The sequence below is a fragment of the Castanea sativa genome, chromosome 5, assembly GCF_040712315.1.
Source record: "Castanea sativa cultivar Marrone di Chiusa Pesio chromosome 5, ASM4071231v1".
Lineage (NCBI taxonomy): Eukaryota > Viridiplantae > Streptophyta > Magnoliopsida > Fagales > Fagaceae > Castanea > Castanea sativa.
Genome location: NC_134017.1, coordinates 76,812,326 through 76,836,828, shown reverse-complemented (window position 1 = coordinate 76,836,828; position 24,503 = coordinate 76,812,326). Strand labels below are relative to the sequence as shown.

The following is a 24,503-nucleotide window of genomic DNA, read 5'->3' as shown; positions in this document are numbered from 1 at the left end:
ATTGTGACACATAGAACAACGTATAACTACTAGTATAAAGGCACACATCCAAAGACAACAGTAAATTTCTCAGCATTTTGGACGACCTTTGGACAATGGGGCAACTGATGGTGAGCTAAAAATTAAGTCAACTCCATTTCGTCCATAAGAGTCATCCGTGAAGGAAGATTGTCCCAATGTAAGAAGGTCGTCCATAGGCATGAGGGTCGTCCATAGGCATGAGGGTCGTCCATGAGGAAAGCGCATGGATGACCCCCTAACACTTGGAAAAACTCCAAGAAAATTTATCCACACAAAATAGCGAATTGAACCATGTGTCATTATACCAAGGCAAGAGTAAGACCCCGGTTCATCACTGTATCTTCTAATTGAGTATTCAACTTCCAACGACTGTTATAGAAGATGAAAATGAAATATAATTCTCATAACGGTTGTGGAAGTTATCCTTGAACCTTTAGACCTCCTCAAATACAGGAGAAGTTACAAATCAAATAACCGCTTCAAGAACAGTATATATCAACATCCATTTAGACCAAATAAAGGTAAGTACAAAGCAACTCCTGAAAAGTTAGAATTCTAGAATATAAGAAAGAAACTAACTTTAGCATTAAAATGTTCTTGGCCGGTCCACTCCGGTCACTTTTGATCGTTTGTTCTTTTTTTTTCAAGTCTTCCAAACAGTCGCTAGCCCTTTAAAGCCCAAAGCATATTGATTTTCTCTGCCTCATCAAATTTTATTTTTATTTTAATAACCACATCAACATTTAACGTACCAATAGTAGACTCTATTTGTCCCATAAACAATTTTCATTAGTGAGATAACAATAAAAACCAAAATAGAACACATTTTTTTTATTTCAAAGACTAAATACGATTAAATAAAAAAATATGGACCAAAATAGATGCATTTTCGCCCATTTTAAATTCAAGTAAACACTTTTTTTTTTTTTTTAATCTTCAACCAAAAAGGCCGGGTCGGTCGGGTTAAAAGACCCGATCATACATAATTACATACGTGGCGCAAATTCCAACAACTTACCTCTCATTCGCTCCTAAACGATAACAATCCATTCTTTCCCAACAATGGCTCTTTCCTCTTCCTTTCAAATTCCCCTCCATTTCTCTCCACTTTTCCCTCCTCCTCCTCTCACCACCACCTCCGCCAGAAAACCATCTCTCCTCCGCTGCTCAAACTCCTCTTCCCCCGAAAACGACAGTCGTACCGATCCTTCTCCTCCTTCAAAGAAAGTACTCTCCGACCAGTCGTCGTGGGAAGCCAAAGACTCCGAAGGGAATGACTATCTCTACAGACTCGGCAAAGAGGCTGATAACATGAACATCGCCGTCGGCGCTAAGGCCGGCGTCATCGACGACCTCTTCGCCGGAAAATTTCTCGGCCGTGACTGTATGTATATTCAAAATTTCCACCTGCTCCGTTCTTAATTAACGCCTTGTTTGGTTTCCTCTCTGATTATTTTCGATTCTTCTTTTCTTCTTTGGCAGCGGATATTGTGTTTGATTATCGTCAGAAAGTGACGAGGTCGTTTGAGTACCTTCAAGGCGATTACTATATTGCTCCTATCTTCTTGGTAAATTATATTTCATTTCCTTTTTCATAGTCAATTTGAATTGGTGTAGTTTTACTTATCAACTGGCACGAGTTATTCTCACTCTCTCTGATTATTTATTGAGAAATGCTACGATTTATCAACAAAGCAAGCTGTTACTAGTAACACTGTCTTCCCAATTACTCATCAACAAGGCAAGCTGTTACTAGTAACACTGTTAGGTAAAAAGGTAATTTTAGTGGTAGTTCAAATTAGAATCAGTATCAACTTACCGTTTAGGATTTATTGTAATAAAATATCATTTTTCATCTCTAAACTTTAAAAAATTCATATTTTTGTCTTTTAAGCAATTGAAAATGTTACCCTTCAACTTAAAAAAAGATCTTTTTTAATCCCTAAACTACTGGAAAATTTCCTTTTCGATTTTTTAGTCCCCTGTTTTTTTTTTTGGAAGTTATTAATGAAAAAAAAGCTCTGTAAAAAGTTTTGGCAAAAAACGAATCTTTTTAAAGTTTAGGGACGGAAAATGGAATTCATGCAAACATTAGGGGTATAAGCAATATTTTAGCTTTTAAGAAAAAATTTTATAGATCATGTAATGTAGGGGCACATTGTATTCTTTCCGTGCACGTTAGCTTTCTATCATATGCTGGTGATTTCTCTGAAGAATCTCACTGTTTACTTTGCGATTTTGGGAAAGTAATTGGGAAGACAATAGTGTAGTTTTGAGGGGTTGAGAGCCCTATAGAAACTATTTTTTATTTTTCAAAATTTAGCGCAATGCTTTCATGGTGTTATTTGATTTCAACATGTCATGTTACTCACCTTCCACCTACTCTTGAGGGGGGAGGAAGTGCCATTTAAGCTAGAGCTCATTGGCATCTCTCACATAATTTTAGATGGAATGAGGGCTTTTTAATTCTCTTTGTTCAGTTTTTTTTTTTTTTTCCTATTTTTTGAGTCTACATAATATGCTATCATAAGTTAGTCAATTTCATCAAATACTCTACATAATTTGTAAAAAAAAAAAAAGCGAAATGAATATCTGCTTATGTACGTTTAGTACCCCTTAGTAAGCTATCTACCAAACATTTTTTCTTCTTAGTCTATGTTATACATACATCTTTTAATTTCTGAATTTAGTGTCAATTGTTGCTTTGGAGATTGGATATGTTAATTTTGTTACCTATTTTGTTGAGGCTACTGCATTTTCCTTTAACGTTTCTTTTCCTTTTTCCAATATATTTTGATTTGAATCCCTGTATCTTACCGATTATGGCTTACATTATGTTTTTAAGTTTTTTCATTTACTTTTCCTTTGACAGGATAAAGTTGGTAAGTTCTGTGAAACTGGACAAAGCTAAAAAAACTGTGATGAATCATGTTAAAGCTGTAAGGAAATTTGGTAAAAACAACTAAACTCTAGTCAGTTCCCATGCTACATACATTTTCTTTGATTGTTAACAGTCATGTCACTGTCTATCTACTATATATATATATTTTCTTTATAATAAATTGGGAAGGGTGTTGAGAGTGAAATTTCCTAATTAATATATGGAAACTATTTTATGTTAACCATTCATTCAGATATAATCAATGTTTGTGTTTGCTCCCATCCTAATCAAAATTTCCTTACTATTTATTTGAAGTTTATATTTTTTTTGATGCAGCACTTCTAATCCTAGTTCAGTGGTGTGATTGTCTTTCTTTTCCTCTATAAATCTAAATGTTTAAATGGATGTTTCCATTGAATTGCCTTATGTTTAGGGTATCTACAAACAAACTCTGTTTCTTGGGGTTCTGTTTATGGTAAAAAGTTATTGACTAATGGTATTTCCTACATTGCCAAAAGTTATTTGTCCTTCACATTAGCAATTAGTATATCAACTAAGTTGATTTTAGTTCTTTAACCTGCTTTAGCACGTCAAGCATAATGAAATGGAATGGCATGGATCAACTCCATTCATGATTAGCAATCTGCAATGTCCTAGACAGACCCACTAAGGTTTTTGTTAACAAAATCTTCTATAGGTAAAGAAATATTTTTGATCAAATGGGCTAACTAGAGCTTTGGTACCATGCCAAATTGATGTAGTCTCTTGTATTTCTCATTCACAGATGTCTACAAAGTTGACACATGAATGTTTTGGTGTTCTTGATTTTAAGAGGTAGTGCTAAATGGATACAGTCTGGAATTACTTTTATGATGGAATGGCCGACAGTTTGGTGAATGTACGTAATTGGTACCAATTGTACTTAATCTTTGCCATTTTCTGTAACTTGTATTTTGAACTCTTGAGGACATGACACTCAATGTTGACCCATGTATGACACTTATTTTGGGACTTATAACTTTCATTTTCATATACTTTAAACATGTTTAATGTCCTAATCAAAATTTCATTGTAAGATTTGTGAAGGAGCTCTACATTGTAATGTTAGATTTTCAAGACCTTCACAAGATTGGGAGTTAGATGCAATTGACACCTTTTTTTGGATTCACTGCACTTTAATCTTCTAGCAAGTGAATTATGAAGATACAATGTGTTGGAGGCTATCTAAGAAACCTGGTTTTGAGCTTTCTTCATTTTTTGAGACTCTTGAAGCCCTTTAGTGGTTGAATTCGATGAAGGAGTATTTGGTATGCAACGTAAAGTAGCCTTTTTGGATGGGGAGCTGCTTTGGGAAAGATTCTGACTATCAATATTTTGGTAATAAAAGAGGGAAGAGTCTACATTGTGTCATGGCCAGAGAGTTTTAATTATTAACTTTGTCTTTATTTGGGATGCATTGGGTAATGGTTGGACTCTGATTGAAATGATTGCAAGTTGGAAAGGGAGATCTCATTATAATGACCGTGGTGAGATTTGGGCCTACTCCTTTCTGTAATATGTGGACTACTTGGAGGGAGAGCAATGACTGTATTTGGTCAAGAGACCTGCTGTTTTGCTTAGTGTTTTTTGGTTTAAATTCTTAGTTAATAGTTTTTTAAAATAATGAAACCAATAGAGACAAGCATGGATGTTATTTATTATGAGCTCACAAAGATATTAATATCTAGATGTACCCTCATGCATAGATTTTTGTTAGTAGTTTTGACATCTTGTGTTTATCCCAAATTATCAACTCTAACATTGAGTTCTCAAGTCCATGATGTTAACTTTTGGGCCTTTACATTTACATTTTGGTGCTAACCTGTTAAGTGTATGTGTCTAATTATTGTGTTTTTATGGTAGGATTACAAACTTGTTTTATTTTTTTACTCTCTACTGCTTATGCAGCTTATCAAATCATTTTATTTAGATACATTGAGACTTATGTTCTTTTGTATTTGTATATGTTTTGCTGTTGATGCAGTAACGCACATTGTCAAGAACTACATTGCTCATCTTCTTGATATCAAGATTCCTTTGATCCTTGGTAAGTACATCGATTTTTTCACTAATTTGTGAAAGTTTCCATCAAGGAGGAAAAAAAATTGGTAAATAATTATTTTATAAAATTCATTTATGGGTGCTTCCTATTGCAAGTGCTCTTCTTTATCATTTTTCTCTTTCTTAAATTGTAAAGACCAATAATGTTTTACTGGCAAGCTTATTCATACTTCTGTTAATTACTTTTAGGCCATTTGTTATGCTGTCTAGCTTTTGCATCCCTTTTTTTAAGACAATTTTTGCTTGCCTTTTATACCATTATAGTCAAGAAACCTTTCATTGTTTGGAGTTTTAGTGTGATAAGAGGAGTTCTATTTTACACCAAATGTTTGTAATATTAATTTGAGATTGCTTAGCATGTTAAAAGGGGGTGTGGGGGGGGGGGGGGGAATTATGCTCTTACACTTGCATGGTTTTTATGGAACATCATTTTTTTTGGAAATATGGTACAGGTATTTGGGGTGGCAAAGGGCAAGGGAAATCATTTCAGACTGAACTTGTATTCCAAGCCATGGGAATTGAACCCATAATTATGTCTGCTGGAGAGCTGGAATCTGAAAGAGCTGGTATGATGGGTTTCTTATACTTGTTTTTTCATGTCACTACCTTAGATGTAGCTCAAGTGGCCAAGGGTTACGCTAAGGTTGTGTTGGGTACTTTCTGAGTTTGAGTTTTAACAAACGCTTATAAGCATATATGTGTAGATAAATAGGATCGGTGGAAGAATGCAATAAAGGCAGCTTCTGAGATAAACTCTTTAGTGATTAATGCAATAAAGGAAGCATTCAGTGATTTTTTGAATATACATGTTTTAAGGAATTCTTTGAATAGTGCCATAATATCTACCCCCACCACCCTCCTTCAATGTTGGAAGAATTGCAATTAGCTATACTTTAGATATTATTTATTGTTCAAAGATATCACTCATTTTGTCCACCAATTCATAAAAACTGAATTTTGCAGTTCTTGGCTTTATTATCTGTAGATCTATTTAATTTGGATGGGATAAATATCGTCTTCCATAATATATATAAAAAAAAATTTCATTGACTCATAAATTTTATATTATTTATCATTCTAAGATATCATTCATTTGGTCCACACATCCATATATAAGTACTTTTTTGATAATCTATATAAACTGTACTTTTAATTCTTGGATTGTGATCTGTTGATTTATTTGATTTGATTGGATCCATAAATAGTCTTCCCATATATAACAATGGATGGTATCTTATCAATCATGATAAGGTGATGCATTGTCATTCTTTATCTCATATGATTATAGATACATAAGTGCATATGTATTATTTGTAGCTGGCCTTCTTTTGAGGCTAAAAGAAGAGGAAAAAAAGAAAACAAAAAGAAAAAGTGAAATGTATTTGTCACATGTAAAGTCGTCATGCTTTTGTTATTGGTGTTTCCTTCAAAAATTAACTAGGCAGTTTTTTAGCTGTGGGTTAGTTTTAAGGTTTGAAAATGATTTCGTATGTATTTCCTTTTACTTAAATGAATGGTTCTATATTTTGATAGTTTTGAACAATAAATGGTGTTTATACAGTTCTCTTGCAAATTCCTACAATTTATCCTCTAGGTAACAAATATTGAGCTGTTGTATTCTGTGAGAGAGAATATTTTAACTTTATTTATCTATTTATTTAATGTCAATTATAAATTAACTCTGTTTGAAATTTATTTTCAATTAATAGGAGAACCGGGAAGACTGATTCGCGAACGCTATAGAGCAGCTTCTCAAGTGGTCCAGAACCAAGTTAGAAGCTTTGCCACTTTCACTGTTGATATATGTATGTCTAGGGCTATGAAGCTGAATAGTGTTGTTTGATGTGATCTATTGTTCAATACTTGCCTTTCTTGTTTTCTTGTTGTGATGTCCAAATGCATCTACCTCCTTTATTCGTTTAGAGCATAATGGGCCAGAATAAGATCCCTTGCGATTCCTCCAATTTTTATTTAAATCTAAGACATGTGGCATTCAAAAATCAAATAATACCATGTGTCACACTTCAGGCTAAAAATAGGAGGGCATTGGAGGATTCTATTGGAGGCGATCCTTTCCATATTGGGCCTTGCTATTGAGAGTTAATTTAGATTATTAAGAAAAATAGTGGGAAAAAATGGAGAAAAGTATCAAGGGAGAAATGAAAGTGTTATATGTAACTAGGGGAAACCCATCTCGAGACTGAAAAAAGCTAGCATGCCTTACATTCCTTCTGTTGAATTCCAATCTTTATGATGCATTTGTTTGGAATATTAAAAAATAGGACTAGAAAAATCTGGTAATTCACATTTATAATTATCCATTAATAAGATCATTAAAAAATAATACATTTTATAGCTATAATTATTAGACTATGGTTTCTCAAAAAAGAAAAGAAAAAAGACAAGACTATGATTCATCATAATGACAATTTCTTATAGTTAAATTGAATGAAAATAAGTTTGGATTAATCTAGATTGAATAAATTTATAACTTACGGGGATGTTTGGCTGCTAGGAGTTTACATGGTTTCTTTCAGGCTTTGTTAGGTAAATGGTGTCAGTGGATTGCCATGGAGAGGGGTAGTTTAGGGAGAAGGGTGGTAAGTCTGAAGTATAGAAAAAAAAAAAAAAAAAGTAAGGGAGGTGGACTCCTAGACGATGGGCTAAAGGAATAGGAACAAGTGGGAGTTTCCAATGACTTTTTAAGGCTGGAGATGGGGCTAAACTGCTGCCTTTTTCTGGGGGGGGGGAGGTGTGGTGAGGTGAGATGCAATAGTTCCCTTGATTTAAATCCTATTTCTTCTTGTAAGAGAGCACTGTGGCTTTTGCATGGGATTGTTTGCTGCAACTTTAGACTTGCTTGGCTGGTGTGCTAGGGGGTTGAATCAATTAACACTCTTTTTTCTTTTACATGCTGTACAAGGGTATGGTGTTGAGACGTTGTAACACATAGGAACCAAGTAGGACTCTTATGTTTAAGGTCAAAACATATTATTAAGGAAAAATCATTAGAGATGTATGAGAAACCGTAGTAAAGTTTCTTTCTTTGTGTAGATTGCAGCTTTGAGTTGTATTCTGAATATTGAGAATTGGTGAAGTGTAAAATGTTTATTATTGGATGGTCCTACTTGTCCAAAGGGATGAAGCGACTGTGGATCATTTACTTTTACGTTGTTCCATTATTAGCGCTTTTTAATTGTTGGGAGGAGTTTGTTTGTTACATAGTGTTCATTTTTGCTTTATGTGGAGTATTTTTGTATGAAAAAAATACATGGGCATTTTAGGGCATGAGAAATCCTTGGGAGAGACAAAAATTAGATTTCTAAGAGCTTTATTTTCTTAAGTTTAGCTGCATCCTTGGCTAGCTGCTTTGGTTCTTTAAAGGATTTTATTATGCTCTAAACAATTGAACTGAATTGTATTTTTCTTTTTTCCTCCCTTTTTCATGAAAGGGTGGTTGCCCTTGGAATGCTCCCTTTGCATTTTGGCTGTCCCTTTTGCACATTTTAATCTTCTAACTTAATTTTTGATTGGTAATTTATACACACTCTGCATGGCTTACAAGGGGTGGAGGTCCCATTTGAGCTAAAGTTTATTGGAATTTAAAACTTTAATTTTACTACTTTTCTAAAAAATAAATTTAATTTCATAATCAAATTATATGGGTTTTTGCTGTCCTTGTCAAAAATATGTCCCCAGTATATATAGTTTTCCTCTTTTGTTGTGTTCCATTAATTTGCTTATACAATCTAATGCGTTCAATGCCTAGATGCAGTTGTGATCCGCTTCTTTATTCATGTCGATACACAGATGGATGTTTTCCATGCTTTGTCCTGGTCTTCTCAAAGTTATCGTTGTAGTTTAGTTTCATTTTCCTGACTACTGCAGGGCAAGATGAGCTGCTTGATGATCAACGATATTGATGCTGGCCTCGGTAGATTTGGTGGGCTACTGTTTGATTGGACTAGAAAATCATAATTGAAATATTTGGGAAAAAAGGGAAATATTCCAACTCCCAATTTTCCTTTACATTTTTTATCAGTTCTTGTATTGGAGCTTTGAAAAACTTATATCACTATAGTGAAAGTATGTTTCAATTCTTATCTAGGAAACACTCAAATGACAGTCAACAATCAAATTGTTGTTGGAAGTCTAATGAATCTAGCAGATAATCCTACAAGAGTGAGTATTGGACAAGATTGGCGGGAATCAGATTTCACAAATAGAATTCCCATCATTTTCACAGGGAATGATTTTTCAACTATATATGCACCCTTGATTCGTGATGGAAGGATGGAAAAGTTCTACTGGTATTGTGATTATTTTTTGAAGCAGTACTATGTTTTTTAAATTACTAGTTTGTTCTAAAATAAATTATATTAGCTACCTACGATTGGAAGGACATTTATTGATGACTAGCATGTTAAAACATGAAGCAAATCAACTTGGGAAATGTCCAGATTTTATTTTATTTATTTTTTTGGGGGGTGTGGGGGATCATTTTTTAAACAAGCTTAAAACTAAGGCTCGAGTTTTATAAATAAATAAACATGAACAAGCTTTTTATCCAGTAAAAACCCGAACGTATCAACAAATTCCTCAATTTCTCCTATGCCAGTTCTTGTAGTGGTAATGCATGCTTCGGGCAAATGGGTTTTGGTTTAAAAGGGAGATGGCAACTTCTTCTAGTTTTAGCTGGTTCGTGGGTCTTGTTTATGGCAGTGATGGGTTGGTGATAAGATAATGGTGGATAAATCTTGGAATGGGGCTGAGGGTGAAATGTGAACATGTTCTTTTATTTATTTATTTATTTATTTATAATTACTATATAATTTGAACTCATGGTGTCCACTCCATGATTATTGTTTTTTTATTATTAGGCCAAGACGCTAATCAGTTTTTGGGGTAAGCATGATTCAAATCCAAGTTTCTTATGCAAGAACATGAGACTTCACTAGTTGAGCCAACTGAAGCCCACATGTCATAAAATTTTTTGACAAGAGGACTAATTTGAAAATTTCCTCAATTCTAAGGATTTTAAATTTCAAATTAGAACATCAGAGGATCAATTTAATTTTGACTTAAAATTAGGGGGGCGTTTTTGCATTTCTAACCCCCCTGACCCTTTTTCTTTTGAAAAAGAAAGAGAAAACCTTGCTGCCTCAGAATATCATGAAACTGTAATCCAATTTGACATTCAATCTTTTCTAGCCTCTATTTTTAATCCCTTCGATTACCTACTTTTGGCGACTGCAAATTACCAAGAAAGTGACCAAAATGCCCTCTTTGCTGTTGTCATACTTGAGTGATGTTATAAATACTATGTTCAGTTTATTTTTAATCAAGTTTTATTGACTACTGGCAATGTAGTTGTATATTTAGAACTCTGTTTATCGTGGAAGTAATGGAACTATGTTACCTACCCTTCTCTGACATATTTTTTGTAAAACAGGCAGCCTAATCGCGAAGATATTGTGAACATTGTTCACCGGATGTACGAGAAAGATGGAATTCCTAAGGATGATGTTGTAAGAATTGTGGACGAATTTCCTAATCAAGGTAATTAGTCTGTTTTTCATGTCCTTTCTGGATAGTTTACTTCTGTGGATATTTTATAATGCTGGAAGTCATGGGAATTTTGAAGGTAATCCTGTAACAATTACTTTGAATGCTATTATGGTATCTTACCAATATAGGCAATATGCTTGCATAGTTTCTTTACATTATGGTGAATATCATATTATCATTTTCACCATTACTGTGATTCTTCACATCAAACATTAAGTTGTGGGTTCTTGTCAAATTTAAATATTTTATTCTTTTTCATTTTGCCATTTTATCTACTTTTAAGGTTTCTTTGTGGTAGTTTTGATGGTTATTGTCACATGATTGTATGTTCTATCACATTGTTTTGTTATGATAGTTATATGAAGAGAAAAAGTTAGCTTAGGATATCGAACGGTGTTACGTTTCCTTATGTAATTAAATGTGCACTTAATGAAATCAATATAGGGCCTAAGCAATTTCTTCCCTCAAGTATTTGGGTCACTACTTTATATATATCTATATGCTGCTGCTGTTGTGTTTAGGCTATTTTACACTTCTTGGACTTTAGGTGTTTGCACGCATATTTGAGGCCCTTTTATTGTTCTCATCATTGATAAAAAGTAAAAATTTAAATTTGTACATATCTTGTAGGTTCCTTGCTTGCTGAACAGGAATAAATATGTATGATTTCATTATTTCTATTTTAGTGATATTAATTTATGTATTTGCTTTGGTGATCGGGCAGCTTTGGACTTTTATGGAGCTCTTAGGTCTCGAACATATGATAGGTCAATCTCTAAGGTATGTTACATCCCGATTGAAATTGTGAGGGACTTTCTTGACCCATTATGATTTTTTTTTTCTCTCTCTTTTTTTGTTTGTGCGCTTGTTGTTTTATATGACTTCTTGCACAAAGATTGTAAAATTCGATAGCCTTTTGACCTTTTGAATTCAATTGAATTTCTGTGAAAAGGGAACTATTTTCTATTTGGAATGTAGTTAGACACTACTTTACTCTGTATATACAAATGTTTTATTGTTGGCATATAATTTATGAGAATTAAAATGTGGTGAAAACAAATAAAATAAAATGAGAGACTTTATGAAGAGAAAGGAGTTTGAGAGGTGTGCTCTATGTTAATTTCATTTTGGTCAGACACCTGGCGAGTAGGTATGATTGCCTACAGTTATCAATATATAGCTTTCAGTCACTAGTAGAAATGTTTGTCTTTTGCTTGATGTCACCAAACTCTCACTTGAAGAAAGTACTGTAGTTTATGGTATATTTTCAACAGGATCAGTTTAATTTGCTTCTATTTAGGCCACTGCCTTTAAGTTGTTACTGCTTCTAAAACATTAATTTTTTATATAATTATAATTTTTATAGGATCCCAGAAAATGGGCTGGATAAGGATCATATTCTGTCATATTAACATCTTTTATCAAACTCAAACCTCTTCAACTCTATAATGAGCCTATTTGGAAATATTCTATTCACTATTTTGTCTGTTTTTCTGCTACATGTGAATGACATTGTTCTGACAGACTGATCATGAGGAAATATTTGTATCTTATAAAGTCATATTGGTTGGGATTTTCAATTGAAGGGTCTTGATTTATCAAAATATATTGTAGATTTCAAGTTGGTAAAGTCGGTTCAAAAGTGCTTTTCATGTAGGTATATTAATGCTTCTGAAGCTAGCATGATAACCTAGGTCTATCAGGTTGATATACTTGATTATGACTTAAACAGATGTGATTGGAAATTTGAGCCAGTTGTTAGCTAAATCTGGAAGTGGCACGCCATGACACAATAATTTGTTCATCAGTGACAATGTGCTCACAGAAGAACATACAGATTCATGTAGAAAGATACTCATTTTAGGTCTTATCTTTTAGATAAACTTCTTTTGGGGATTACCTACTCTACATGCTCTGTTGGATCTTAAAGTTTGACTTGCCCTCCCGAATGAAATCAAACTCATGTTGGATAATTATGGGTCATGATTTATGGTTTTAATGATCAACTATTACTTTTCACTATTTACCATTGACTAGAACACCTTTAGAAATAAAGGAAAGGGAGGGGGAAAGTTGGTTGGGGGGGGCGGGGGGAGGATTTAAGGGAGGTGGTATTCTGCATCACCGGGATATACAACACCCTATTCACATAGGGATGCATCCCTCACTTTTGGGGTCCACCCCTGTATAAGTGGGGTGTTGTATATCCCTGTGATACTCTCAACCAGGTAAGAATTTGATGTTTCCTGCTATCATGTGAGAACTTTTGCCATCATATAATGTAGTCCATTTTTAATGGTTTAAATATGAATTTCCCAGAAATGCTTTCTTTTATTATTATTATTTTTTTTGTGAAAGTTGGTGTTAACAAGTTATCCCCGTTTTTTATTTTATTTTCTTTACATTTTAGTGGATTGATGAAATTGGAGGCGTTGAAAAACTTGGGGACAAACTTCTCAGAAGAAAAAAGATTGAAAAACTTCCTGTATTCACTCCACCAAAGGCAAGCAATCAATCACTACCGTATTACTGGCTTTTGAAATAAGCCTCTTATTTTAATAAAAATTCTGCAATCCTCTTATTATTTGAAAAATTTGTAGTTGATCATTTTATTATTGGTTTGGATTATTGAGCTATGAGTTCATTCTGTTCTGACAAACTGAAGATTAAAAGACAGCATACATACGCCAGAGCCCTATAAATAGATCTGAGAAAAAAAAAATTATATAGAGGAGTGAAGCCTTATGCTTGGAGGGTTCTGGAGGTTTTGTAAACCAGAGAGACATGCCATATGCATGTGATGCTGCTATGATGCAGTTACACAGATTGGAAACTGGATATTAACAGTTGCATGTAGGAAAGGAAAAGGGGCTACCTTGATGCCTCTTGGTATAGTTGTTTTGGTTGATACTAGGATGATGTCAGAAAAGGGTTTTGATGATAGAATGGAACTTATATCTCTTGTCTTCTTAGGTACATGCAACCATAATAGTAGTTGTCACAATCATGTTACAATTGTAGGTCCCAATATGTTTAGATATTGCAAAACAAGTGAACTGTACTGTGAAAGAAATAAGACTTATGGATGTCTCGTGAATGAACTAAAAACACTGGGAATGATTGTTTCAATTGGTTTAATGATTTTTTTGTTGAAATGCCACTGAGCTTTCATCTTCAGGATATTATCAGTGGTAAACGATGATATCATAAAGTTCTATAAAGCTTCTTCAAAAAGTTCTGGTAACCAGAGCCACGACTATTGTACTGATTTCTTCCCTTTAAAGTATCTCTTCCTTTTTCTTTTCTTTTTTTTTTTCTCTCCCCACTTTGTGTTGCTATTTATGTAATTATTATTATAATTAGTAGCATTTTTATAATTCGTAATTGTTACTTTTTGCTTCAAATGTCAATTGATTTTATCTAAAATTTGTGATAAGTTGGGTTACATTGAGTTGCTTTTGCATGTGGTTCTACAGCAAACGGTGGAAGCCTTACTCGAATCAGGGTATTCTCTTCTCAAAGAACAGCAGCTGATAATGGAGACAAGACTCTCAAAGGAATACATGAAGAACATGGATGACTAGAAATTAGACTTTTTTGAATGTCTTCTGTTGTACTACTACTTGGTGGATCCAATTTTATTGGCTTTCTGTGTTTGCATAAATGGAACTGTTAATAAAATTCATTATGTTGTCATCTCTATTTTCGACCGTCAGTACAGATTTATTGGTTTGTACAAATGCATGACCGCATCTTCAGCCCCATTAGTAATCAAATTGAATGTTGAATTTTACCACAATCCAGTGCAGGCCATGTTACATTCAATTATGACGCAACACCTCGTTATAGCTTTTCTGAACCATATTGGCAGATTTGAACCACACATTGCATTCCTAAATAAACTGGCAATATCATCCTAAAAGTATTGGTGTCATAAAAAATGGTGTTGGAAGTCACAGTAGTGTTTCTTCGGTATTCTGCATCAGGCTGAACTTTGTATAGTTTCAGAAGCCAAGGATGAAATTGGCCTCCTAAAAGGAATTTGTCAAGGACCCTTGGAAGTGTATACTGTGTGTAATGGTCTTGGGTTGAACTCAGTGCTGTGACATCCTTTACAAACTAGCCAAGAATTAATCTTTGATAAAGCTTCTGTACTATTTTACAGTGGTTCAGAGAAACCAAATTAAATTTAAGGTAAATTTTTCATTTTTTGTTTTTAAAAATTTGGGTTAAATTCCGTATTGGGTTTTGTTTCAAAATCATTCTTATACTTTAAAATATAACAATTTAGTCCTTATACGTCCTTATACTTTCAAAAATGTTTTTACTTCTTACCATCATCTAATGACAAATGGAATTCATGTCACGTCCTAAGCTCCATATCATTGAAGTGACTTCAGTTTCATGAATTCCATTTACTATGTTTGTATTTTTCATTTATAACATAATGGTCGGGAGCTCTTAAAACATTTTAAAGGGAATTCATGCCCCCTTATAAGCTCCACGTCATTGAAGTGACCTTGGTTTCATAAATTCCATCTACTATCTTTGCATTTTTCATCTTAATGGTTGGGGAGAGCCTTTAAACATTTTAACGTATAAGCACGATTTTGAAACAGTCAAAGTTTGAGGCCCAAATGTAGGTGAGATAATTGGAGTTTGCAGTGGCTAATTAACAATTGATTATGACATCTGAAGCCTCTTATGATCCTCACTTTGACTATGTTACAGCGACCATCTCACTGGAATTACTTGTTTTTAGTACAATCACAAGAAGTATATTATTGGTGTCAGTCCATCATTCCCATTATCCAGCCCAGCCATGATGTTGCACCATGACCACTGCTTCCACATAACACTGGTGGCTAGCCTTAGATTTCCCATTTTTATATGTATTTTAACTTCTAAGAAGTAACATAAATGAGGAAATAAATGAAAGGTCTGGGTGCAGAGGACAATTGCACGATTGCATCTTCTTCACAATAATTGGGGTAACAATATCAATATGGGTTTGGGAGGGACACCTTGGTTTGACTCTAGCTTGTACTCTCACACTATGCATCGGTTGAAGACAATAACAAGTGTGCTTCAAAGGTCTATTTGGAGAATCAATACCCCAAAATGCGACAGATGATATGACGACACAGCTGATGAAGGGAATGGGGGCATTATGGGCCCTTATGGGAAGAGAACAGACAAATACATTAATTATGGGATGTTGATATCCAAACTACAATGTTAGTTTATGGAGCCTACTAAATCACTACCGGCATTCACACTTTCACATTGATGTTTTTCTATTCAAATTTCAAAGTCCCTTTTTTATTTATTTTGTACTTGATTGGATATACATTATTTGGCTATGTAATGTATGCTCTTGGAATTTAGTTACCATTTGGTTGGTTTTTAATTCTTTTCAATCTTTCATATTCTTCTTCTTTTTTTCTTTTTTTTTTGATTTTTGATTTTTTGTTGCAGTCTCCTTCACTAAGTTAACTTTCTAAAATACGTGATGAAGCTAAAATGAGTCGTATAAATGAATTTAAAAGTTATAATAATAAGGAGAGAAATTCAAACTTTGGTTCTTTTTATAAAAGAAATTAAATAAGATAAAAGCTTACTTCTTGATTAAGAACAATTTTGTCAAAAACACACTTTCCTCTTTTCTCTTTCATTGTCTCTCAAATTTAGAGAAATTAAGTTTTGGTGGGCCTAGAGAGAAAATGAGCAGGCCCCACCACTTTTTTCTCTCTTCTCCCCCTCCCAACCAAACACCCCTCCCACTTATTTTCTCTTCTATTTTTCACTCATTTTTTTCCATCCTCCCCAAAATCATCCCAACCAAACATTCCTTTTAACTCTTTGCAAGTGATAGATACTTTAACAAATAGGGTCATTTAGAGCACTTAAAATGAGAGTCATGAATACCATGATGCCTATTGAAATTAGTGAGTTTCCCAAGATGGCAAAAGAAAAAAAATGCAGTTTCCTGTTCTTAAAAAAAAAAAATCCAAATTTATGTCATGTTATTTGCGTTGTCAAGAGTGACGTAACCTCTTAATCATCCATTTAGATGCCTAACGTGGGAAATTTTTCTAGAGAGGAATGGTGGGGTTTACAACTTTACATGATATTCTTTTCATCTTTTGAACATTTTTAGTGGTAAAGACAAACCAGATTGTCTATATTTTGTGGAATCCAATGCTTAAACTTGATCATGGGATTGTTTCTCTACTCTCACTAACTCAAACTATGGTATCTAAACCCGTTTTATATCTTTCAAAAGTTCTAATATGAGTGACCTTTTTCAGTAACTTGCACAGTGCAAAGAGCACAGTGAAAGAGAATATATATGAAAGATTAGTTGCTTGTAAATTATAAAATAAGAACAGCACTATTGATAGTTCTTATCTTGTCTCATTAGATTTGAACTAAAGCATGGTTGTGTGATAAAGAAAGATGCTTTATTACTTCATAAATGTAATATGCGTGGGCAAGATATTCTATTTTTGTGATCACAGAAAGAATCATGGCATTTTGTGTCTTGAATAAGCTTGCACTTCTTTGGTGGGGGTTCCACTTGATGTTCTTCAGGCTGATCATGTGTTTCATTATAATTCAAAGCAATACCATTGGTTAGGATTGTTTGCTAACTCTATGTTTTGACCAAAGTTAAGGTGCTCTTTTTCACAATATGCTCTCAGTTGTTATATTGGGCTACCTACTTTTACACCTTCACTCTTTTCTGTTGATATTATTCAGTCCTGGAATAATCCCAATAGGGAAAGTTAATTATGATTAAGAATTTGAGCACCCAATTCATTTCAACTTTTCTTTGAACTTGAAAGCAATACTTTTTTCTTTCTTTTTGTCTGAAAGTTGATGAGGGTAATACTTACATAACCTCCTATGAGGCTCTGCCATGTATTCAATTAATTTCTATCGTAGTTGGTGTAGCAGTGGCTATTGTTGTGGGTGATCAAAATCCTTGACTGAATAGATTGAAGGAAAATTGTGGATAAGAATAGTATAATTCCAAAGCCACTTCAAAAGGTATAATATATTTTTGGACAAAACTTTTTTGATATTTTCAATAGAGACATTTATGATTTAAATATTTTTCTTTTTTAATAACTAAATTATAAAAATTAAAAGAATAAGTGGTATTTTTTTATATTGATGTTAATTGTCATAGGCATTACACCAATAAATATATAAAAATCAGAAAATTTATAGTTTATTCACTTTATTGCACTATTTTCATCAATCATTCATCTATAGTCATAGTTACGTCTTAAACTAATAAGAACGTAATACAATCGTAACGGTTTTGAGTCTAGTCAATAAATGATATATCCTATCAAACCATTCTACACCTTGGTTACGTCCAAAACTCATCAAAACACACACCATCAAAACACATAAGAAATTTGCTTCTCATAAAGAGGGCACATCAACATTTATTTTGCATCATCATAACAAGCATTCATCCCATCAAGCATGAGTCAAAGTTCACAACAAATATCTACTCACATAAAAAAACATATATATATATATATATATATATATATATATATATCTTGAATATATGTTTAGTTTAATTTATTTATTTATTTTAAGCACGACAATAAATGATATATCTTATCAAACCATTCGTCAACTTAGATGGTGTCATTCGTCAACTTAGGTTGCGTCTAAAGCTCATCAAAACACACAAGGGCAAAACACACAAGAAATTTGCTTCTCAAAAAGAGGGCACATCAACATTTGTTCCTCTCCATTATAACAAGCATTCAGCCCATCAAGCATGAGTAAGGTCACAACAAACATCCATTCACATCAAAGCATATATATCTTGAATATTTGTTTTATCTTGTTATTATTATTATTAATTATTATTTATTTTTATTAAAGCATGTCTTTGCCTCCAGCTTATTCTTTATTTCACCTCCTTCTCATTTTTTGTTGCACAACATCACGTCTTATCCCTAGAGTTCAATAATTGGGGAAGAGCTGATTACATTTAAGGCCCTTTTGCATTTTTGTTTACGGGGATACGTATTTCTACAAACTATTTCTTTTTTCTTTTTCTTTTTTTTTTTTTTTTTTTGGAAATGCTTTTGCCCCACTTTTGCCTTTAGAGTTGAGATAATTAATAATTCCTTAAAGACTCTTTAAGAAGATTGAATACTCAGAAATAAAAATCAAAGGGCAAATTGAAAGAAGTTTAAAACCGCAACATGGGTTTAGAGACAACGGGATATTCATGAGAACCAACAAAAGTCTAGGGATGATGAGACTTTTGACAGGCCCTTGACAAGAGTACAAGAATTCGAGCACTCACAATGGTTGGCCAAAAAAGAAGGGTACCTTTCAAATCCAAATTTGATCGAATGAGTTTGTGTATTATTGTGTCTTCTCCTAGAATTTAACTTCGTATGACTTTCTTTATCTTTTTGTGTCTTCTCTTAGAATTTAACTTCGTATTACTTTCTTATCTTTCTCATTAGTTAATCAAATTAAAGTAAGAAATATTGATTTAACTTTTTTTTTTTTTTTTAAAAAAGAGCAGCCATGTTTTCTTTTTCTTTTTTTAAAGAGAATTTTGAACTATGACATCCGCTTTTGTTGATAATTCTTTATCATGAGATCAAGATATCAATCAATTTTTTATGTAGGCAGGAACTATCAAAGATTTTATCAATTGAGCTAATTGGAACCCACAATATTTATTTAACTTAATTGTGTATCATTGAGTCATTCATCAACCACCATTTGGATCCATTTGGTATGGTTGTTTTAGAACAGGCTACTTAAAGTTAAATATTTGCGGGAGTTTTTATGGTAAAAAAAGAAAAAGAAAAAGAATGAGATACTCTTAAGAGTAATATTTATTTAACTTAATTGTGTTTCATTGAGTCATTAATCAACCACCATTTGGGTCTATTTGGTATGGTTGTTTTAGAATGGGCTACTTAAAGTTAAATATTTGCCCGAGTTTTATGGTAAAGAAAGAGAAAGAAAAAAAAAGGAGATACTCTTAAGAGTAATATTTCATTTATCATAACTATTTGTATGTTTCAATATAAACAAAATATGGTGGATTCTAGTTATTAGCTAAAGAAATAAAATCCGTCTTTTTTTTTTTTTTTTTTTTTTAAGAAAGAAATCCGTCTTTAAGTAAAAGAATTAAGTTCAAATATCACCTACACAAAAAGAAAAGGAAAAACCATTGAACCTAATATTCAAGACTTTATATATATAAAAAAAGAGGAATGAAAATTACCCAATCAGTTATGTAAACTGAAAACATTACATTTAGTTCTTTCTTTTGTGAGAGAATTCTTTTCAAAATAGAGTTTTTTTTTTTTTTTTTTTAATTTCAACTTATGACATCCGCTTCTAATGATGCTCTTTTTCATCAGATCAAGACACCAATTAGTTTTTGGTGTAAGTGGGAATTGAACCTCAGATCTTTTATTCAACCATCAAAAATTTTATCAGTTGAGTTAACTAGAATACACATTTCCAAAATAGAGTTAGTATACTACACGAGCCAAAAGTCTGAAAAAGTTAAGAAGAAAAAAAATTATGGATAGTATAAGGTGGCGTTTGGTATGGGGTAATGTTTTAGGATTCCCAGGAATGTTTAAAGATTTCCATGTTTGGTTGCAAATTACGCTAGGGAATCAGATGCCAGGGGAATCCTTAAACCCCTCTCAGTAGGAATGTGGATTCCCTTTAAAACAGGTGGGAATCCAGATTCCCAAACTTAAAAGAAATTGTATTTTTTATAAATTGACAATTTTAACCATTTTTCCTTATCATTTAAGCAATTAAGATAAACTATAAAAAAAATTATCAATATCTTCTCTCTTGTCTTTATCTTTTCCCGCCAAAACAACATAAACATGATAAATAACTCTGCTAATAGTTATTTTTGTATTATTCTTGTCATTTTGAAATGTTAGATCACAGTTTTAATGAATGTGTTGTTAATTGATAATTTATATAATGTTTTTTATCTATCTATTTAGAGTAAGATATTTTTTTAAAGGACTAATTAATAGTTTATATATATTTTTTCATTATTTATTTAAAGGAAGATTTTTTTTTAATGGGCTTGGTACTTCACATTTAAATCTAAGGACAAAATGGGAAAAACAAATAATTCATTTAAGATTCCTGAGAATACACCAAACATTATCATCTCACATTCCTGGGAATCTCCCAATGAAACCAAACATAGGAATAGCTACATTCCTAGGAATCACATTCCTAGGAATCACATTCCTGGGAATCTAAATGCCAGGAATAATGTGGATTCTCCGTACCAAACGCCACATAAATGAAATGTGAAGGTTGTGAGAGGCATCAATGTTAAGCAATCATTGTACCACATTTTATTTTTTATGAGTTCTCGTTTTGTTGGTGTACGAATATCATGGTGTACGAATTTTGGGTAGCCTAAAATACCTTTGATTTTTTAACGCAACTTGTCAAGAATAATGATGAATTTCCTACTAAGTCATACCATAATGATCAAATGAATAGGTATAATACTATACAACTAACATGAACTTTCATTGGAAACAAGACAAGGGGCTAAAGGTTACTATTTAGTACTCTGTCGGTAATAGTGACCTGATAAATTTGTATCTCATAGCACATATAACAATTATGTAAAATATATAGTTTCAATCCTTAAAATTATATAGACTTTGTTTTCCTTTTCTAAACTTCATAAATATTATTTAAGACAGCACCTTTTAAATTCTTTTAAAATTTAACTTTTTCTTAAAATCATTTTTCCAATACACGAATTTAACACTTGAAAATTGAAATGAATACCTTTGGTAATAAATTTTAGAATTAAAGTTTCACGGATGGATTGCTTACATGGCCACTCCTTTAGGCCCACGCATGGCCCAATACCAAGTACCAACTTAGAAATAATTGTTTTTTTTTTTGATTCGTAGAAATAATTGTTTTAGAATTTAGATTTTTTCAAATTTTTTATTAATTTTTTTAAGATGGTACAAGACATTAAGATTAAGAAAAATATGGATGGGATGGGAGATATGGGCCACATAGGACTAAGAATTAAATATAGCCTTCAATGTATGTACCAATAGTGATGTTTATTTGGTTTAATTAGGTGCAAAGCATTGCAGACTTTAAAAAAAGTTTAGAAAGTACCACACCCACTCACCAAACTTTTCTTTAGTTAAAGTTGACGAAATCCACACGAGAGCCAAAGAGCTATTAAGCTCGTCAGCATCCAATTCCCTCACAATGAGTCATTCAAATCCTTCAATACTAAGTTTTTATTCACATATACAGTTTGGAATCCAACTAAAACAAAATAACTAGATAGTCCTGTCTAATGAGTGTACATATATGAGTACAACTAAAATAATATTTATTTTTTTTAAAAGAAGTGGTATTTCAATTTTTGGCTAAATTATTCCACTCACTACCATGAGATATCTCATAAATTTTACGGATCAATAACATTGTAGATTGAACATAAAATCTCTGCATATATGTTACATTTCAAACCAACGAACCTATAACCTGATATTTTAGTAGAAAGTTTTCTCTGTGTTACAACAATATCAGAGAACTCAAATTTGATTTTTCATCAATTTTGGGAAAGTATGTTAGGTTGAATCTTATGCTAATTGAATAATTGTTGGTAGTGACAAGAGACTATTCTTGCAATTGATTTTAATATTCTACATACTTTGGGGATTTTATAGTTATACATTCAAATGTTTAAAAATATGGTCTTATGATGCCTAAACTAGCCACGACAACCACAAACAAATCAAGTAGTTGGGCCATCATATCCATTGAAGTCATCGTTCACAAAATGCACTATCCTACGAATTTAAATAAAAATAAAAGTAATCTTTTTCAACCTCGATTTCTCAATAACAAAATTTTTTATAAGTTTTAAGAACATGATTGTAAAGGTTCCATTAAAGACTTCTGCTTCTACAAACAACTTTAATAGGGGGAGAGAAAGAGAGAAACTCACTCGATCTCCCTTCTCTAGCCAAGTCTATTGCAGTCCATGCTTTAGAATATATAGAAGCTAATTGTAAGATTGTCTTGCTATTTTTTAAGCAATCTTTGATGTAAATTTGTATACATACACTGTATTATTTGTTAGGGAAAGAGAAAGCTTTGTAGTTGTTATAGTCATGTATAAACTTGTTCCTTTCGATTATTAAAAAATAAATAAATAAACTTGTTCCTTTCTTTAAATAAAATTCTGACGTTTATGAGAGAGAGAGAGAGAGAGAGAGAGAGAGAGAGAGAGAGAGAGAGAGAGACTGACTCACTTTAATACTGCTAAACCATGAAATCATGTAATAATCTTTTGGACCTACTTGGGAATGCACCATCTAAGATGTGTCCATATTTTCTTTATTATTATTTTGTATTTATTTATTTTGTAAACCAAATTGCGACCGATAGCTTTGGCACAAAAAATAAAATGACGGATAGTTCACAACTACCAAGACGTATATTTTTATCAAATATTCATAAAACATATATTGCCTAACAATATAAAATAGATTCTGACCATATTTTGATGATATAAGATGTTTTTGGAGTTTACTTGTTTAAAAGATTTAAAATAGTACCAAATATATGATCATTATATTGGTTTTCTTATCGAGTCCAGATTCTAGACACGACAAATTGTGTTGAGTAAGGTTTTGATTTACCCATACTTGACCTAATTTTTTAATTTTTATTTTGATTGAGTTTGAATTTTCATACTCCATTTTTTGTATTAAAAATATTTATTATAGTAAGATCAAGTAGGTTACCAGGATTTCATTATAAAATGGCGAATCGAAATAAGTTAAAAATATCTATTAAAAAAGATTGACTAATGCTTTACTTGTTAAATGATGGTCCCTTGAGAGATGTTTAATAAAATTAGAACTATACTTATTTGACAATTTTAAACCGACATAATTTGCCGATTTAACAAATAAGAATCATGTAGTTCAGTAGTATTATTTTTACTTAGGGTTGGTTTGGTTAAGCTTTATGTTATTTGGTTTTTATAAAACCTGCTTTTATAATTGTGCTTTGCAATTTCAACTTGAAGGTTGCAACACAGAAACGTGTAAAATCATGATGGGAGGCCATTAAATGCGATTTTTAAAATTTACAAAATGCTAAATTATGTGTTTATAAATCATTATTATGTTTTTTCTTTCAAAAAGCAAAACCAAACCGGCAATTGTTTCCCTCGTAAGGAAATATGAAGTTCCAATCCCTTCAATTTTTTTTTTTTAAAATTATCATATTATTAAAATAAAAAAAAGCAGATACTTATTAATTGTATATGACTTTGAATGAATAGGAGGATATGTGAGACGCATTTTGTCGAATCTATGACCATCTTTCAAATCGCAATTACTTTTTGGCCTTTTCCCCTAGAATAACAACCATATAATGTAAAACTAAGTATTAGCTTGTTTCTATGTTAAAATTAGTAAGAGGATTCAATCTTTTTCTTACTCATAGCCAAAATTGTTCCAAAACTTCAACTTCTACCCCATTTTATTTTATATAATTTTTTTAAGAAGAGGTGACATAAAACCCTAGACAAAGGAAGAGGATAAAGTGCCACTATCAATAAAGTTTAAGATAAACCCATAATAAACAACTTGAAATTCAAATGTCGGATTAGCCATTATTATATATTTAACCAATTAAGCATGCGTTTGGATTGGGTGTTTTGCCCAATCCGCGCGTTCACGTTTTTGTAGTAGATCCCGATGGTATTGTTCACGTACCATCAAACTTACTTTTTCACAAATTTTTAGATAAATTTGGATCTCACAGCACTATTCACATTTTTAAAAATTATTTTGCTATAGTATTTTTAGCTATAAATTTTTAA

General features: G+C 32.3%; 1 protein-coding gene across 1 annotated transcript; it reads left to right on the top strand.

Annotated features, from left to right (window-relative positions):
- Window positions 1-1,031: 1,031 nt before the first annotated feature.
- On the top strand, window positions 1,032-14,272 carry LOC142636396 (ribulose bisphosphate carboxylase/oxygenase activase, chloroplastic). The gene is made up of 12 exons (XM_075810605.1): window positions 1,032-1,405; window positions 1,504-1,589; window positions 2,894-2,903; window positions 4,926-4,988; window positions 5,455-5,568; window positions 6,712-6,773; window positions 8,891-8,945; window positions 9,111-9,312; window positions 10,455-10,561; window positions 11,295-11,350; window positions 12,981-13,073; window positions 14,047-14,272. The coding sequence occupies exons 1-12, from the start codon at window positions 1,084-1,086 to the stop codon at window positions 14,152-14,154; spliced, it is 1,278 nt and encodes a 425-aa protein (XP_075666720.1). The 5' UTR covers window positions 1,032-1,083; the 3' UTR covers window positions 14,155-14,272.
- The last annotated feature ends 10,231 nt before the right edge of the window (window positions 14,273-24,503 follow it).

Excerpts from the sequence above, each read along its gene's own strand:
- LOC142636396 (XM_075810605.1), top strand. The coding sequence starts at position 1,084 with ATGGCTCTTTCCTCTTCCTTTCAAATTCCCCTCCATTTCTCTCCACTT. Across the intron at positions 6,774-8,890 it reads CTCAAGTGGTCCAGAACCAA|GGCAAGATGAGCTGCTTGAT; the intron begins GTTAGAAGCTTT and ends TGACTACTGCAG. Across the intron at positions 8,946-9,110 it reads TGCTGGCCTCGGTAGATTTG|GAAACACTCAAATGACAGTC; the intron begins GTGGGCTACTGT and ends ATTCTTATCTAG.